Source organism: Acomys minous (genome assembly GCF_964271855.1).
Source record: "Acomys minous genome assembly, chromosome: 14".
NCBI lineage: Eukaryota > Metazoa > Chordata > Mammalia > Rodentia > Muridae > Acomys > Acomys minous.
In genome coordinates this window covers 65,419,840-65,437,352 of record NC_140496.1, presented here as the reverse complement: position 1 = coordinate 65,437,352, position 17,513 = coordinate 65,419,840, and the positions used below count along the sequence as shown (strand labels likewise).

The 17,513-nt window shown below is 49.9% G+C and overlaps 1 protein-coding gene across 1 annotated transcript; it reads right to left on the bottom strand.

Annotated features, from left to right (window-relative positions):
- Nucleotides 1-968: 968 nt before the first annotated feature.
- On the bottom strand, nt 969-16,554 carry MYBPHL (myosin binding protein H like). Its single transcript, XM_084755935.1, has 9 exons — nt 16,318-16,554; nt 6,957-7,045; nt 6,218-6,413; nt 5,879-6,018; nt 5,557-5,716; nt 5,316-5,452; nt 3,701-3,887; nt 2,216-2,259; nt 969-1,046 (listed from the first exon to the last, which is right to left on the bottom strand). The coding sequence occupies exons 1-8, from the start codon at nt 16,463-16,465 to the stop codon at nt 2,249-2,251; spliced, it is 1,068 nt and encodes a 355-aa protein (XP_084612061.1). The 5' UTR covers nt 16,466-16,554; the 3' UTR covers nt 969-1,046; nt 2,216-2,248.
- Between the last annotated feature and the right edge of the window lie 959 nt (nt 16,555-17,513).

Here is a 17,513-nt window from a genome sequence, read left to right as displayed (position 1 = left end):
TTAGAGTCTGGGACCTCCCCTGATATATGGTTAACCATGCTTAAGCAATAAGTCGCTGGCTGCTTAGCTCTTGCACCCTCAGAGTCTCATCTCATTGCACGAGGTAGAGTGGGTAAGCTTCAGCAGCCCTGGAGAGTTGCGTAGCGAAGCATTGCAGTAGAATGGCTCTGCGGCATATATGAGCTAATTCTAGAAAGGCATGTCATCTTGCATGAAGGTTGCGTGCCCCAGTGTCCTTCCCCCAGAAAAAACGGCACAGGGCCAGGCTATGACCTCTCCGGGTGAAGAGCTTAGGGGAGAGTTGTGTATGCAGGCCTGATATTTTGTTTGGGGATTTGACCTCTGTCTCCACTCTCCTTGTTGGGTGTCTTATTGCTTCTTAATAATAAGAAAAGGGGGAGATGTGGGAAGCCGCGCTCACATTCGCCATTACAAGATGGCGCTGACATCCTGTGTCCCATGCTGACAAACAACTAATCTGCGCATGTGCAAAGCGATTTTCCACTCGTGCTCTGCCTCTCCCGTGGCATCATCTCGCCCGATGAGCAACAGCCAATCAGGGACTGACACGTCCTAAGCGGAGGACAGTTTCCTATATAAGGGAGGGGTTTCTGCTGTTTGCTCTCTCTGTTTCCGTTTTTTCGTGTTGTAAGCTTATGCTCTTCCTCTCAAGAGGCATTAAAGCTTTACTGCAGAAGGATCCTGTTTGTGTGTGCAGCGTCGTTCTTGCTGACGAGACGGTAACGCTAGCCACAGATTGCTCAGAGGTTAAGAGTACCATCTGCTCTTCCAAAGGTCCTGAGTTCAATTCCCAGCAACTACATGGTGGCTCACGACCATCTATAATGAAATCTGGTTCCTTCTTGTGCAGGCTGGCACACATATGGGCAGAATACTGTATAAAAAATAGATCTTAAAAAGAAAAGAAAGGCTCAGAAAGAGGACATTTTACGAATTGAGAATCTATACATTTATTTAGTCTAGGCCAAGGCAGTTAACTCTCCTTGAGATCTCAGTCTTGTCAGAGTCGGGCTTCCGGGGAGGCCCTGAAAAGAGAGGGCGTGTCACCACCACAGCCATCACCGCAGGGACCCATAGCTTATCTGGGATGTGCTAAGACCATCCCTCTCTGATCTCTGGGTCCAGTGCTGTGAATTCACTGGCCACCATGCTTTGCTTCTGAGCACCGCCTGTGGGACAGAAGGGACCCAAGGATAAGAACGATCCACACTGACACCACGTGGTACTGCTAGAGAGGGCGGGGGAAGGAGAAACATGTTTCTAAGCCAGCTGGCAGAGAAAGCTCTCCTGAGGAGAGTCTGTGCGGTTAATGCAGCCCTTAGGGTTTTCATTTGCTATGTATCATTGATGGGCTCAAATAAATCGGTTTTCTTCATCCAGGAGCTGAAAGTCAGAGGAAATGTTGGGAGCTGGGTTTTTGTCACAATCTCCTGGGCGTTTCTTTCACCTTGCCCATCAGTTCATACACAGCATCTCTCCTGTGAGCAATGGGGGGGAATTTGAAGCAGCTACCACATCCTAAGTAGTGACCCAATGGCCCTTTGCCAGTGATGAGCTGCTTGGGAGCCCCATATCCAAATGTTAAATTATTGTTGACATTTAACAAAAATTTTTTTCTTCTGTTGAATAGGAAGAAATGCATACAAATTAAAAAAAATACAAACATACACACATATGATACAGAAGTAGAGAGACGAGCAGACCTGTCCCTACCCACAGTGTGGGTCTGTGGGGGTGGAGACCTGTTCTCTTTCTCTTATAGCCCCCACCTACCTCTTCCCACAGTGCACCCTGATGAGGTAGACGCTTGAATTCCCCAAGGTTTATTAGGTTTTGTCCCTATTATTGGCCTGACAGAAGTAGACTTTATCTATACCAGTTCCCTCTGCAGAGCTGATCGTGTTAGAATTAAAAGATAAAAATAAGTTGGGTGGTGGTGGCACATGCCATTAATCCTGGCACTCGGGAGGCAGAGGCAGGTGAATCTCTGTGAGTTCTAGGCCAGCCTGGTCTAACAGAGTTAGTTCCAGGACAACCGAAGCTATACAGTGAAACATAATAATAATAATAATAATAATAATAATAATAATAATAATAATAATAATAATGTAAAAGGGCACCAGGGGCACATGGTTGAGAGGCTCACATTCGTCCCATGAAATAATCCATCAAGGTTTATTGCCTCCTTCCTTACCTTCTTCGGATATCCTGTCTTCTTAGGACAGCCTTAATGAGGAGCTGAAAAAAATGCAGACATTTTTTCAACATTAATATTTCATAAATCCCTGGGAAACTGTCTCTCAGAGCACCGAGAACAGATGTCCTACTTATGCTTTGGGGGTGCCCAGGATGCCGGCCAGGGAGTCTATACGTAAAGAATGGGATATGTGAAGGGCCGCTCATCCCTGACTCATGCCACAAACATTAGTTACAGCCTTCTGTGTGCCAGCAGCTACGCTGGACACTGGGGACAAAGCTCTCACAGAGAGTTTTATTTATGGCTTAATTGGAAGGCAAATCTATAAATAGATAATTACAGAATAATGTGTTGGGATGGGATGGTCATATTTATTGTATATGGGTATGAAATCTGAAGATTAGAGAAAGATAATAAAAAAATAACTGTTCACCCTAAAAAAAAAAAAACACCAATAATATACTAGATGCTCTGATGGAGATCTCGACAAGGTAGCAAGAAAGGATAAATGAACGGCTACCTTAGAGAGGAAGGGAGAGAGTGTAGCGCTCCCCAAGCAAGCCAGCGGGGAAAGTAAAATAAACCTAGCAACCTCTGTGTTGTTTCTGAACTGGGACAAAAGATCATGGGGCTTAAAGGAAAGTGGCCGGGCTCTTTGCCTCTGGAGTGCCGTCTCCTCAGCTAGCCAACATGGGTGAAGCAGTTACTTCCTCATACTTCACCTTTGTTCTTTAAAAAAAAAAAAAATGGAAATAGTGATTCTTCCTGTTGAATTGTGATGGACGGAAATGAAAGCTTGGGTGACAAAACGGACTCCCAGAACATCTTAATGGTGACAGGTACACTAGTGCCCTAGGTGGCTGTGATGGTTAATTGCCTGGTTCTCTTGACTGGATTTAGTTACCTAGGAAACACATCTCTAGGCATGTTCGCCACCCTGTTCTTGAGAGTTTTGTCTGAGGAGGGAAGACCCACCTTAATCATGAGTGACACCATCCCATAGTTTGGGTGCCCAAGCTGAATAAAAGGGGGCAATAGGAGGCCAGGCATGGTGGCACACACCTTTAATCCCTGCACTTGGGAGGCAGAAGCAGGCACAGCCAGGTCTACAAAGCGAGACTAGGACAGGCAGGCCTACACAGGGAAACCCTGTGGGGGGCAGGGGAGGCAAAAGGAAAACACCTAATAAGCATTAGCATTCTTTTCTCTCTCCCTCTGGATGTGTCCCTGTGTGAGGGAACAGTTTCATGGTCCTCCTGCTGCTAGGCTGATCCACTCCTGCCTTATTGTGGACTTCCTGCCATGACAGACTGTGCCCCCAAGCCCTGAGGCAAATAAGCCTTTCCTCAAGTTGCTTCTTGTTGGGTATTTGGTCACTGATACAAAGGGAGGCCCTCTCCCATCTCAGCTTATGGCAGTCACTCTTGGAGGGTGGAAGGAAGAGATGACTGACACCCAAGACACTAATTCTTCCATCTTTACCTTTAACCTCCACCCGACAGTCCACAGATGCCTCGCCCAGGGCATTGATGGCCTTGCAGGTGTAGATGCCTCCGTCAAAGGGACTGGGCTTGCGGATTTCCAGGGAGCAGATCCCCAGGTGGCTGAGGGCTCTGTACTTGGGGTTGCCTTGGAGATCCATCTTGTTCTTTAGCCAGATGATCTTGGGCTGGAAGATTGCGGGGGGGGAAGGGGCGGGGGCGGGGAGGGCGGGAGCAGAGCAGGGTAAGAGCCAATCGCATTCAAGTATCTGGGACTCGGCCTACAAGGTTTGTAGATGGCGGCTTTCTACAAGGTTCCCTGCCCTTGATGTTGTGGTAAAACAATCCCCTTTCAGTACTTCCGAAACAGCTGGAGCCTCTTCTTGTGTTTGACTAGAGTGCCTGCACTCCAACAAATGTCCCTGACTAGGGTGAAATTGCTCAAGAAGCCATCATGGGTTATGACTGGGCATTGATATATAAAAAATATTTTTTCCGGGCAGTGGTGGTGCACACCTTTACTCTCAGCACTAGGAAAGCAGAGGCAGGTGGATCTCTGTGAGTTTGATGGCAGTCTGGTCTACAAAGGGAGATCCAGGACAGCCAAGGCTACACAGAGAAACTCTGTCTTGGAAAGAAAAAAATAACAAACAAACACGAAAACAAAAACAAAAACAATTTTTTTTTTCCTGAAATAGGGTCAGACAGTGTAGCCTTGGCTGCTCTTGCTATGCAGACCAGGCAGGCGAGGCTGGCCTCACTCACAGAGAGATCCATCTACCTTTCTGCCTCCATAGTTCTGGAATTAAAGGTAAGAATCAGAACACCTAGCTTTGGGCTCCACTTTAAACATATTTTAAAATAACATTTGTGTGTGTGTGTGTGTGTGTGTGTGTGTGTGTGTGTGTGTGTGTGTGTGTGTGTAGGGGCTGAAGGGCGCACCAGTGCCACAACACATGTGTGGCGGTCAGAGGAAACCTTGCAGGTGCTAGTTCCTTCCTCACACCGTGTAAGTCCCAGAGATGCCAGGCTTGGGAGCAAGCGCCTTTACGCACGGAGCCATCCTGCCAGCCCAGGGTCTCCGTTTTTTATGTACACACAGTGATCTATTCACATTCTAGCCCCCCTGTTTGTGAGTGGTTTGTCCTCTCTGTTTCGAAAGTGGCTTCTAGAGCGGCCTTTATTGCAGTTCTCCTTCCACACAGTCTCACCGGTACTTGTGACCCAAGTTTCTTTGGTAAAGGCTGTCACTGGTGTGGAGTACAGAGGCTAGATTGCAAGCAGAGCTCTGTCCATGCGCATAGCCCCGAGCAGACAAGGCATGAGGAGACATTAAAGGGAAGCCAGTGGGAATCAGACACTTCTGCCAGAAAACTAGCTGGAAGTGATGTCTTTGTACAGGAGGACCCACCACTCAAAGGGGACACCATCTGTATCCATCTATCTTAAGTTACAGATGCCCTGACAGTTCCTAAGTAACCCGCTGTCGAGGAGGCAGATGGTGGCACTGGTAGCAGATGTTCAGGTTGGAATGCCCTGTGACATAGTTCAGGATAAGATGGGATAGTAGCAGGAAGTGTTGCAGGACATCCCCCTCCCCAAGTTCCCCTACTCACCCTAGGAGAGGCACGTACACAACAGAAGAGCTGGGTGTCATAGCCAGTGACTGTAGTGCAGTCCACTAGAGGCTGGGTGAACTTTGGGGCTTCGGAGAGGTCCCGCTGGGTGAACCTCTTGGTCTTGTAAACAGTGGCTGTGGGCACCAAGGGGACCCATGATGCCGCGCGTGAGAACCTCTTCCAGCTTGCGTTCTGTTTCTTCTAAGTCTTGTCGGCACATGGCCTCAGCTTTCCTTACCTGCTTTCTGGATGTGGGCAAGGTCGGCGGTGACCGGGGCTGTTTCACTGAGCCCACACTGGTTCTCGGCGAAGACTCGGAAGACGTAGGAGTTGCCAACGATGAGGTCCGAGACAATGCAGCTGGTACGGTGATAGCGCTCCAGGACCGTGAACCAGAGCTGTGGGGTCCCCAGGTGATGTCATGTGTGAGATACATAGGCTTTGCTTTGTTTTTTTGGGGGGAGGGGGCGGGTTTTTTTTTTAATCTCACCCCGTGTGGAGCTAGCTGCCAGAAGCTTATTCCAGAATGCCACCCTCCCATCTTCCCAGCTGGGCCTCACCCCAGATTTTTTGTCAGCCTTCTGCACCGTGTATCCCAGGAGCACTGTACTGCCGGTGTCTTGTGGAGGTGTCCATTCCAGAGTAGCATTGGAGCCCCAAACATCCACCAACCTAATACTCTGAGGAGGGCCCGGCTTCTCTGGAAGGGCAAAGCCACGGCAGTGGGCACTGTGCAACCCACATGCACCGATCTCACTTACAGAACGCCCGGGCTCCTTTCTCTGTTCAGACCCCTCCCCTCCCATGACCTACCACCATGTATGTCCCAGACACTCTGTGATAGCTCCTGTTCAGCCCGGAGGTCCTAGAGGCTACCTCTCCCGTTCCCCCAACCTTACCAATCACCAGGATATTGATGTTGGCAGTGGCCTGCAGCCCGCCAAGCTGCACACAGAGTTGGTAGCATCCTGAATCAGCGCGTTGGGCTTCTCTGATGAAAAGAATGGAGTCCCGCTCCCCGGTCCGCACACTCACACGGCTGTTGTCCAGGGCAGAGCCATTGTGAGTCCAGGTGGTTTGAGGTTTGGGCTTGCCCTGAGCAGTGGAGTTAAGGTTTAAGCATCCCCACCAAGAGGCTCATAGACACAGGCGCGCGCGCACACACACATACGGGCTCACACCCTCTCTTCCGGTTGCTGTAGTCTACCCCAGACTCACAAGGTATCTCGACATGGAGCTGTATACTTTGAGCTAACGGCTTTTTAGTAAGACTCCTCCAGGGAGCTCTCTCCTCTCGGGGTAGTCTCAAGAGACACAGGGATGGCTGTGAGTCTTTCATCCTCAGATGATTTTGGTCATGGATACTCAGGGTAGCCAAGTAGCTGCCCAAAGTCCTAAGAACCCCAGACCTCTGCAGACGGCAGGACTGGCTTAGCATTTCCTCCTCTCATGGGGCACACCTGTCTTAGCCAAACCCAACCTTGGGGAGGGGGCGGGTATAGGATGGCGGTGACCTGGCCTCAGACTTCTGGTACTGTGGATCCTCACATTCAAGGCCAGAAAGGCTGCCTTATTCCTAATTCTGTTCTGAGTGTCAGAACCTTGACCCGGTCCCTGACATGGGGCTGGTGTTCTCACCTGAAATGGGATGAGCAGATTGACTGTCTCCCCAGCCTTCCGGACGTAAGTCTGTCTCAGGGCCCGAGGTAGCCAGATCTTGGGGTGCTCTGAGTGATAGAAAGAGAATAGGAAATGGATGCTCAGAGGAAGTGGGCACTGCATGCCGTAGTAGTCTCTGGGCAATGACCCACGTGACCATCAGGTTAAGCCCCTTTCGTAGGGAATGTCCCTAGATCCTTTTCCACTGTGCTTGTTATCAAACTCGGCATTCTCAATCGCCCTTGTGCTCTGTGAGTAAAGCTCACACCCACACCTTCCCACGGTTGTGCCGGGGATTGGGGGGTGGGGGTGGGGCAGCAGGGAGCTGAAGGAGTCCCCGGAGAGGCTGAAGTCACTGGAAAGAACCTGGGAGCTGGGTGTGGTGGGGCCCGCCTACAATCTCAGCACCCAGCAGGCGAGGCTTTGTCTCAACACGTCCCTCGCCTCCCCCAAAAAACTGGACTCTGAACCTGATACTACTTTTGATTTGGACCTCTGGACCACTGGCTTTCCATGCATTTGAGTTTTGTTCCTTTCTGTGCACTGCCCAGTCTTCACAGCTTGTCTTTATAGTGATTTTTTTTTGGGGGGGGGGAGGGGGAGGAGTGGGGTGGCTTGGTCCTAATACCATTCCTGTCAAAGTGAATCTGACCTCCCTGTCGGGCACAGGCCTCCAGAAGGCTTCCTGCTCTGCAGGAGTCAGCACCCTACCCTAAGGAGGCTGTGCAAAGTCATCCAGGCGGGAGCCCGTGTCTGGGTCCCTTCTTACTGATGGCCACTCTGCTCTCTACATATTGCTGCATTCTTATGCTCAGTAGTAGATCACTTCACACAAGAGAAACCTGGGGAAGATTGGGGCCATCTGTTACTTGTCCTTTGATCTCCAGGGGCTTTCCAGTAAACACTGGGGGGCTGAATGTCTTTTGTTGCCTCTCAGGATGCAGGTGAGAGGTGCTCAGGGCATTCAGGGTTTGGAGCCTGGGTATCCTGTTCTCTGGAGGATGCTGGGGACTACCTTGGCTGTGGAAGTGCAGACATCCCACCTGGCTCACTTGAGGACCATTTTTCCTCCTACCTTTCCAGAGCTGCAGTTTCTTCCTTTCTCAAAGGCAGTCAGTCCCCTGTTACTTTTTTTTTTCTTTTTTTCTTAATTAGAAAGTGATGCTGCCTCAGTTTCCACCCGCAACCTAAGACTTCCTGCCAAAATGGATTCCTAGCAGTTGAGGAAATTCCACCCTTGGTACATTCCTGTGGTAAACAGCGTGAATGCCTGACAGGCCATTCCAAGCTTTCTGATAGCACAGAGTGCATTCCTAAGCATTCACCCTGACACAAGTATGTTTGCTTATAGATTGAACAGTTTAAATGTGTACGTTGTATAAAGCAACCCTTTCAATGATGCCGGTTAAGAGAAAGTAGACAGAGGTCCTACTGTGTTCTTTTTATGCCTCAATTTGTAGACTGCCTCTCATTATGACTTAACCATTTGTCTTTAGAAGTGAATATAAGGGGTTGAGGAGATGGCCCAGTGGTTAAGAGCACCGACTGCTCTTCCAGAGGTCCTGAGTTCAAGTCCCAGCAACCATATGGTGGCTCACAACCATCTGTAATGGTGTCTGCTTCCTTCTGGTGTGCATGAAGACAGAGTGCTCATATGCATAAAATAAATAGATAAATAGTTTTTTAAAAGAAGTGAATATTAATACACAACACTTGCTGACCATCTCGTTTATCTAGTTTCCTTATTTTGTCTTTCCCCACCCGGGTTGGATGTGGTTTGGTCTGCACCTTTGGAAACTGTGCTCTAAAAGGACATAAGTGTTTTCAGTAAGAACAGGGCCAGCATGGCGCCCAAGCTGCCCAGTGACCCTGCTCTGTCTGCTCTCTGCTGACTTTGGTGGCAGGGGGTGGGGTGAGAACAAGAGAAGTGTTGTGTGATGCATTCCTTTCCTGTGGCCATTTTGGCAAGCAACGAAGGGGTTGGACACAGGCAGATGTGAGAGTTGTGTGTGTGTGTGTGTGTGTGTGTGTGTGTGTGTGTGTGTGTGTGTGTTTTAAAGGGGGGGGGGAGTAGTTGGAAAGGAAGGTCAAAAAAAAAAAAAAAACCCTCATCTTGTTGGCCTTGGCTCTCCATTGTTGGATAAAGGAATAACCTTTCATAGTTGCCAAGGAACAGGCTTCTCTGTCCCTGAGCTGTTTCCAGAGTGTCGGAGTTAGAAAGGATCTTAGTGAGCACAAGAAAAACAAGCCAACCAGAGCGAGGGAGAGGCTCAGAGAGATACCAATTTGCTGATGTCCAGACGAGGTGTAGAGTTGTGCCTGGCACCCAGGACTCCTGCCTCCCTAGCTGGGATCAGATGTCCAAAGGAGCCATTTTCAAAGCGTGGCTCATCCATTCAGTCTCCCACCCTCAGCAGTATCTTCCTAGACCTAGGTGCTGGAGGCAGGGCCTGGTGTGACCTCCAGTCACCCAGAGGAAGAGGGAGAAGGAAAGGAGGCAGGCGGATAGGCTCAAGGACCAAGAAGGGCTAAGTTGAGAAGACGGTAGCCAGGCTTCATGCTGGGAGTTGCATTAACTGAGCCCTGGTTTGCCTAGGCCTCAGCTTGAGACCAGGCCTGGGCCTCTGACTGATGTCAGATGATGTCTGTATCCATCGTGCATTCCTCACTTTTTACAAATATATCTTGGGAAATGTTAGCTTGCTTTCACCCAGACTAGAGAAAAAAAAAAAAAAGAAAGAAAGGAACATAAGCTCAGGTACGTGGAGCAGCCTCTGAGGTCTGAAGGGGACTCCACTGAGGAAGGAGGCCACACAGAGGAGATGCTGAAGTGGGGGAGGGCCTTCTTCCCTAAGGAGCTCCCTTATGCTCTTTATTATACAAAGCCCCTGACGAGAGGAAGTCACCAGGGCGTCCCTGACTCTCAGAGCGTGAGCGGTTGCAGAGACTCTTCAGGGGAGAGGCACAGATGTCCGGGAGAGAGGGTCTGGCAGCTAGAGGTGCCCTGTCAGCGATGAGTTCCGTCACCTTCCAAATTCGACCTGGTCAGCAATCTGCCCCTTTGCTCAGAACGCTTACCTAGGGCTCCTTGGAGGCATCTCTCTTCACACCTCCAGGCAAGTGAAGTGTAAATTGGACTGACCTTGGGGAGGCTTCCCCGTCACACCCAAGGGCTTTTCCTCCTCAGATGTCAGGAAGCAACTGTGACTCAGAACCCAGAGCTCATCCTCAGAGGTTAGGCCAGGACTGATGACCCTAGCTTTTGAAATTTCCTTTGAGAAACATTGACTTCTGACCTGAGTGGTTGTCACACTGTCTCTCCAATAGAACGTTAGGTCCAAGTCTTTTTTTTTTTTTTTTTTTTGATTCTTTTTGAGACAGGGTTTCTCTGTGTAGCCTTGGCTGTCCTGGACTCACTCTGTAGACTAGGCTGGCCTCGAACTCACAGTGATCTGCCTGCCTCTGCCTCCCGTGTTGGGATTAAAGGCGTGCGCCACCACACCCGGCCCTCCGACCGTCTACTCCAGTTTTAATCTGCTGACATTCATGGCTATTTTTTTTCTATTCTCATAGAAAATAATTGGTCATATCCTCTCATGTAATCTTTTATCCAGGAATCTCCTGAGGTTGTATGGTCCATACATTGCTACTTAGTATGGCTCACAAAGGGAAGAAAAGGAATGATGCTTTAGAGAAAGAGGATATATGTTTTGTATGTGCACAAGTAAGTGTGTAGATTTGCAAGTGTGTGTGCATGCACATAGGTGTGGATACATACAGAAACATAGCCCTGTGTCAATAAGTCGTTGCCAAAACAAGAGCAAGAAGTTCAAAGTCATCTATGGTTTTGAAGGTAAATATTTTCAGAGATTCCAGAAGTAAACACCAGAATTTCTTAGAGAAACATTGATGCCTGCCAAGGGTGTAGCTTTAGAAACCTGTTTGGTGGAATGTTGCCGAAAAGAATGGGTAGACCTCAGAAGAACCTTCGTGTAGAGGACAACAGTGTCACCTCCTTGAAGGCTATAAAAGTAAGATTGGGAAAAACAAAGTGATCTATGAGCAGAAAATGGTTCTCTGTGACAGACCCATCATCCCTTGCCTGCCTTGCTTTCGTGGTTGGTGGCTTTGGCCTCAGCTCACTGCCTCCATCTTCAATATTCCTCCAGTGGTAAGTCCCAGTCCCTGTCTGTCCTCCCAGTCCCTGCTGGTCCTCTCACAGGCTGCCTCACTGTATACAGTGGGGGTTTGGGCACCAGATTTATGAAGCAAGGGCATGGTAGCTCCAAGGCAAGGTTGAGTGGTAGGTCTTTATGGCAGATATGAGGAAGAGTAAAGCCAGAGGCATCCAGAAGAGTCCAGAGCATGGAGAGAAAATAGTGGACTAAACATGACCAGAAATCTGAACCAGACCATAGGAGGAGGAGAAAGGAGGAAAGCAAGAGGGGGGACGAAAACAAGAGAGGGGGGAACCAAGAAGAGGGGGGACCAAGAAGTGGGGGGACCAAGAAGTGGGGGGACCAAGAAGTGGGGGGACCAAGAAGTGGGGGGACCAAGAAGAGGGGGTGACCAAGTAGAGAGGGAGACCAAGTAGAGAGGGGAGAGCCAAGAGAACCGAAAGATTGTGTGGCCAAATTGGCATGGCTATACAGAAATGAGGACCTGGAGGAAAGGAAGCGCATGGACTGGAGAAATTTAGGGTAGGGAGCCGAGTGAGAAGAGCTGAGAGGAGCCGCAGGTACCCAGGGAGCCTGGAGGCCAGCAGACACTTTGGTATGCCAATAGAAAGTAGGCCTGCTTTGTTCTGAGTGTCCTTTGGATCTGACACTCATCAATTCAATGCCTGCTTCAGCCTTTGGACCCTGTGGTCATTCTCCAGACCCAGAAACAGAACCTTTCCATGGTCTTTCCACGGAGTGCAGCTCCTTAACCACCAACACCAATGTTACGTCTTCACAGCCTCTAGCACTGGGCTGCCCCACCAGGAACAGTTTCCAGGGCCCGCTGCTATAGTCTAGGTACTAGCTTTCTCCAGTGACGTCTGAGTAGAAAGGGTGGCTGTCAGTTCAGTGCCAGGGAAGCCAGAAGTGACTTCACTGTGTCCCTGCCCCCAACTTCTGCTATATCTATAGGCAGATGATCATAGGGCCCCTTAAGTGACAAAGCCCCAACGGGAGAAAGGCCAGTGTCCCTGAATCGCTTCATGGAGAATTACCTACCTAACAGGGACACTTGTTTTTGGTCCTATACCAGCAATAAGGAGCTCAACTGTTGTCCAGGCATGCTTGTTTCGTCAGCTGGCACCCCTGACTGATGCAGCTTCTTTCCCTCGGCCTTTCATCCTGCCATATCGCAATTCTGCCATGCCACTGAGATGTTACCCTGCCCATCTCATGCTGCCTACCCATCTCTTCCCCACAGGCTTGGAGTCCATGGTCATGTGACATCCGCTTTCTTGCATAATCACCCAGCTTCTTCATTCCTCCTTCACTTCATTATGTCTCTTGGCTATGCCTAATCCCAGCTCAACAAACCCTCCACCCACACCACATCTGTGTGCGCACAGACAAGCATGGAGGAGGAAACAGGAAAACTATGCTGACTTGACATCAGAGTACAAAGTATACGCATATGAAATTCTTGACAAAAATGATGTGTGTTGCATGCCATCTTTGAAAGGAGGCAACACAATCCTTCCCTCCCATGAATTCCCTCAGACCCTGAAAATCCAAATGGGAAGAGTGAATAGCAAAATGTCAGCCGCCTATTAAAATGTAATTGGTTATTTAAGCAATTAAAAATATGCTGATTTGACTGTTATCATACTGCTTCCAGATGGATCTTGGTAATCTTTTCCTTTCTTTTTCTTTCTTACTTTCTTTCTTTTTTTCTTTTCTTTTCTTTTTTTTTTTTTTTAAGACAGGACCTCCTATGTAGACCAGGCTGATTTTGAACTTACAAATCCACCTGCCTCTGCCTACCAAGTACTGTGATTAAAGGTGTGGGCCATTATAGCTAGCATGACATCTTCCTGGCACTGCCCCCCAAGTTCTGCTATTCAAGGCACGTACCACTGCTACCACTCCTGAGGATCCTGACAGCTCCGTCACAGCCTCAGCTCACTGCCTGCAGTCCTTCCTCATTCCCAGCAGACAATCTTGCTGTGTCCAAGAAGCACCCATCGTCTTTTCTGAATTCCGTTACCACCACCCCGCCCAAAGTCCCTAAAACCTACACTTGATTATGTCAGTTCTTGTTCAAGACTCTGCACTGGCTGCCCTTCCGCCCCAGAACCAAGCCATCCTTCACGGTGCGTTGGCCTGGTAACTCTGCCCCGCGGTCCTGCCGTCCTAGCACTGTCTCCTCCCTCACTGTGCTGTAGCCACAGTGGCCCAGCCCTTTATAAAGTACCTTCCTGACTCACGACCTTTGTACTCAGTCTACCTACAGAGAAAACAATCCACTTCAATGTATATTATATTGCTGCTTACGTCGTGCCCTATTTTTAAGGCCTTTGCCCATCATCCTATTTGGAGCATGAGGTTTGCCGGCCTCCAACCCCCAGCACTTTTCCCCCTGGGATCCTTTTGGCACCATCTCAGCCACACTGTGTTTCATTTATTTATTAATCTTTCTCCTTCTATTAGCATAGACCTTGAGGGCATCCTTTTAAGTAACTTTGTTATTTTTTGTAGCAGACACCTAGGATTCTGTCTGGTGTATCATAGGTAGGGCAGTAGGTAAAGAAGGAAAGCACCCGGGCAGGCTGGCCATGGGATCAGCTTTTAGGCCTAGGAGGCGCTCAAGGGAGAGGCGGGTACACAGGCGCTGGGAGCAATTCTGTTGGAATTAGCAGTTGACTTTCCCTTCTCAGCGCAAGGCCCATCTGCTCCAGCTCAGGGGCAGCCCCTTCCCCAGCCTTCCCTTTGGTTCCTTTGGGTTTCGATTCCTGGACCCAGTACCTCTGTGGGGTGCTGAGGACAAATGATGCTAACTCCAGCTGCATCCTCCTCCTGATTTGGTCATGTAGTTGCCCGGGGAGCCATTACTGGTCAGCCGCAGCTTGTTCTGAATGTACCAATGAATTTTGCCTCCTCGGCTTTCCCTGCTATCTCTCACTGTCTGTAGCAACCCCCAGGCCCTGTGCCCTCTGTGAGGAACAGGCGGTGTTAGGAGGCAGATAGTCTCTGGAACTCTTAAGAGAACTTAGGAGTCATCAGGTGGCTGGAGAGATGGCTCAGTGGGTAAGAGAGCCACCTGCTCTTCCAGAGGTCCTGAGTTCAATTCCCAGCAACCACATAGTAGCTCACAACCATCCATTATATGATCTGATGCCCTCTTTGGCAGATAAAGCACTCATATACAAATAAAGTTAAAAAAAAAAAAAAGAGTCATCAGGCCCAGGTCCAAAAATCCTTCAAGATTTCTGGGTGGGCTTCAGAGGCCCTGTGAACCTCAGGAACGTTTTTTGGTTTATCTTTGCAGGGTTGATAGTCCATAGCTTTTATCAGGTTTCCCCAGAGTGGCGGTGGGTGGGTGGGGGCGGACAGCCATCATAGAAGTGTAGGACATTGCTCAGGGTCAGCTCTTTCAGTTTACAGAGGAGAAAATGAAGGCTCAGAAAGGTGCCCTGACAGGCTAGAGCTAAGATCTGAACTCACGTCGTTGTCATCGTCTTTTCAGAAAGATGCTAACATATGCACACGGCCTCATTGCCGTTCACCACTGTGTTGAGCCACTAGCTGTGGCCCTGAGGCCTGCAGTACACAGAGTTGCTATACAGGAGGAGGAGGGGCTTCTGGCTGGACCTGGGCCTGGAATTGCCAGAGGGAGCTGCCCACGGCGCGCCCCTGCCCCAGCAGAGGTACCACCTGGGTGAGATGGGTGCCACCCCCTTCAGTATAGGGGAGTTGGTGTTCCTCTCTCTCTCTCTCTCTCTCTCTCTCTCTCTCTCTCTCCTCTGCCCAGATTTCTCTTGGTCTTTTAGGACAAGAGTTTCTGACTCTCCTGTCCCATCGTAGTGAGCTCACAGCAGCTCTCTTACCTCTTCTCTAATGAGGTAAACGCCACCAACTCTGCCTGCGACATTCAGGCAACTCCGTTAGGATCTCTAGGATAAGGGGTGGGCAGTTGTGCTTTCGGGCCCTATTTGGAGGCAGACCTTGGTTGTCATCCCTTTCTTGGAAATGTTCTTGTGTTGGTTTAGTCTCTTCCAAAGGGCATCTTAGATCACCTCGGCGATCCTTCTAACCGACCTCCTCCTCGGGGGATGTTTAAAACCGCTTTACAGAGAAGGAACTAAAATGGAGCAGTTAAATTGACCCATCCGAGGTCACTCTGGGACCAGAGCCTGACACTGTGGCCTGCCAGCCTAGAATGTCTTTTTTTCTCCTCCCTTTCCTCCCTCTCCTCCCTCCCAGGAGGTCACGGGTTCCTTGTGTGTGGTTTTCAAATCTTCTGCAGATTTGAGGGGGTGGGGTGTATAACGCTGGACTTTGTTTGGCTAAATGTTTAGCACAGCAACAGGGCAGCTAAAGACCGTTAGAAAGAAGGAAAAAAGCCATTTCTCATCTCTTTTCTGGGTCTGCAGACCCAGGTGCAGTGGAGACACACTTTCATTTGGCTCCCAGCTGTTGCCCAGGTGAGCTGGGGGTGGGGGGGTGGAGTAGGATGCTCAGCCAGGACAGTTGGCACTGGGGCAGGTTGTAGGGTGATGGGGCAGAAGCAGGCACCAAGTACCTTCATCTGGAGAGTAGAAGTGGGTGCTTCTCCCTAAAAGCCTCTTACTTCCACAGAGCTCTGATTCTGAGAGACCTCAGCCAGGGGAGCTAGTGTAGGGTGTTAGGGTAGGTCCTGATGCTGTGGCCTGGCCCAGGCAGAGGCCAGACAGCGCACTATCAAGACACCCAGTCTCCTCATAGCCACAGCTCTGGAACCATTCTGCTTTCACTACAGATGGTGGCTGTCTCACCCCATCCCTTCCCAACTGGTTATTAGTCTACTGGGTCCTCCCAGGACCCATGACTGGTTTTGATGGTTAAAAGTATAAACAGATCCTTGCTGGTCACTGTAAAAATGCCACAACTGCCATCCACTGACTTTTCAGCTAACGAACAACGCTACAACAGAGACATGTAAGTAGCAAGTCACAGTTTCAGAAGGAAGGTGAGGGCTCCTAGGAATATTTATGCATTCTCCTAAGTAGCAGTTCTCTAAAGTTATTAAAGCCTGCACACAGGGGTTGGAGGTGGGGGACCCCTAAGGTATATTCGAGGCAGTGGGATGTTCCCTCCCATACCTCTCGACATCCCCCCCCCCTTTCCGGATTGCCAAAGGTCACCTTCAATAGAGGGCAGGAGCTGCGGAGAGTGGCTGCCTGCCTCCTGTTGGTGAGAAGCTTCGGATCCTTCAGCATCCACCGGGTCAGCAGCTTCTTCTACCTGCCTCTGGGAGCATGAGGCTATCTCCTGGGTGTTGGCTGTCTCCATGCTGGGCTCCCAGATGAAACTTTTCTTTGTTGCTGGTGAGGGAGGGGCTGAGCACCTGCTGTCCCGGCTGGTCTCCGCAGGGTCGAAGCCACAGGCTTATGTAAGTGGGCTGGCTTTTCCCCACCCACCTACTCCCACTGAAGGGAGAAGTAGGGGCCAGGAGGAGAAGAGGATCAGAGAGCAGCCCAGAATAGCCACAGGAGGGGGGCTGAGGTGGCCCTGTTATCTTGGGAATGAGATGACACCCCTACAGCATTAGGAGGGAGGTGCGCTTGAGCATAGAGTATGTGAGAGGGACTCCTGGCTTTGGTGGGAGGCCTGAGCGACACCTCTGTTCCTGACCTCATTCAACAGGGCACAGGGCATACCGTCTGTCCCCAGACCAGCGCGCACTCCTCAGGCACACCTTCAGCTGCTCCCACACTCACTGAGGAGCAGGTCTCCAGACCTTGGCCTTCAGGGGACCCTTCCTTTGCTGTCTCGGCCCCCAAGGGCAGGGCTGGGGAGGAAAGGGGAGGAATGGGGACAGTCAGTCCTCTGTTGCCAGACTAAGTTGGCTACACTTGAGCTCTGTCATCAGGTGGCTATGTGACTAATGACACCCCATATGTGTATGTGTGCCCTGGGGCTTTTCTCCCCTCTCTGCCCCCCCCTACCCTGTGTATTTGTATATGGTATATGTGTGTGTGTATATGTAGTTTGTGTATGTGTATATGGTGTGTGTGTGTATGTATATATTTGGTTTGTGTATGTGTATATAGTGTGTGTGTGTATGTACTGGAACCTGTCTCCCCCTTCCCCTCTGTGTGTGTGTGTGTGTGTGTGTGTGTGTGTGTGTGTGTGTATGGAGTGTGTATGTGTATGTGGTATGCGTATGTGTTGTATATGTGTGTTTGTATGGTGTGTGTATATGTGTTGTGTGTATTGGGGCTTGAACCCAGGGCCCTGGGCTTACTAGACAAGCCCTTCTACTGCAGAGCCACTGAGCTACATCCCCAGCTCCCCCAGCCTCTCATAAATTGGGGTTGAGTGTGGAATGGAGATAATA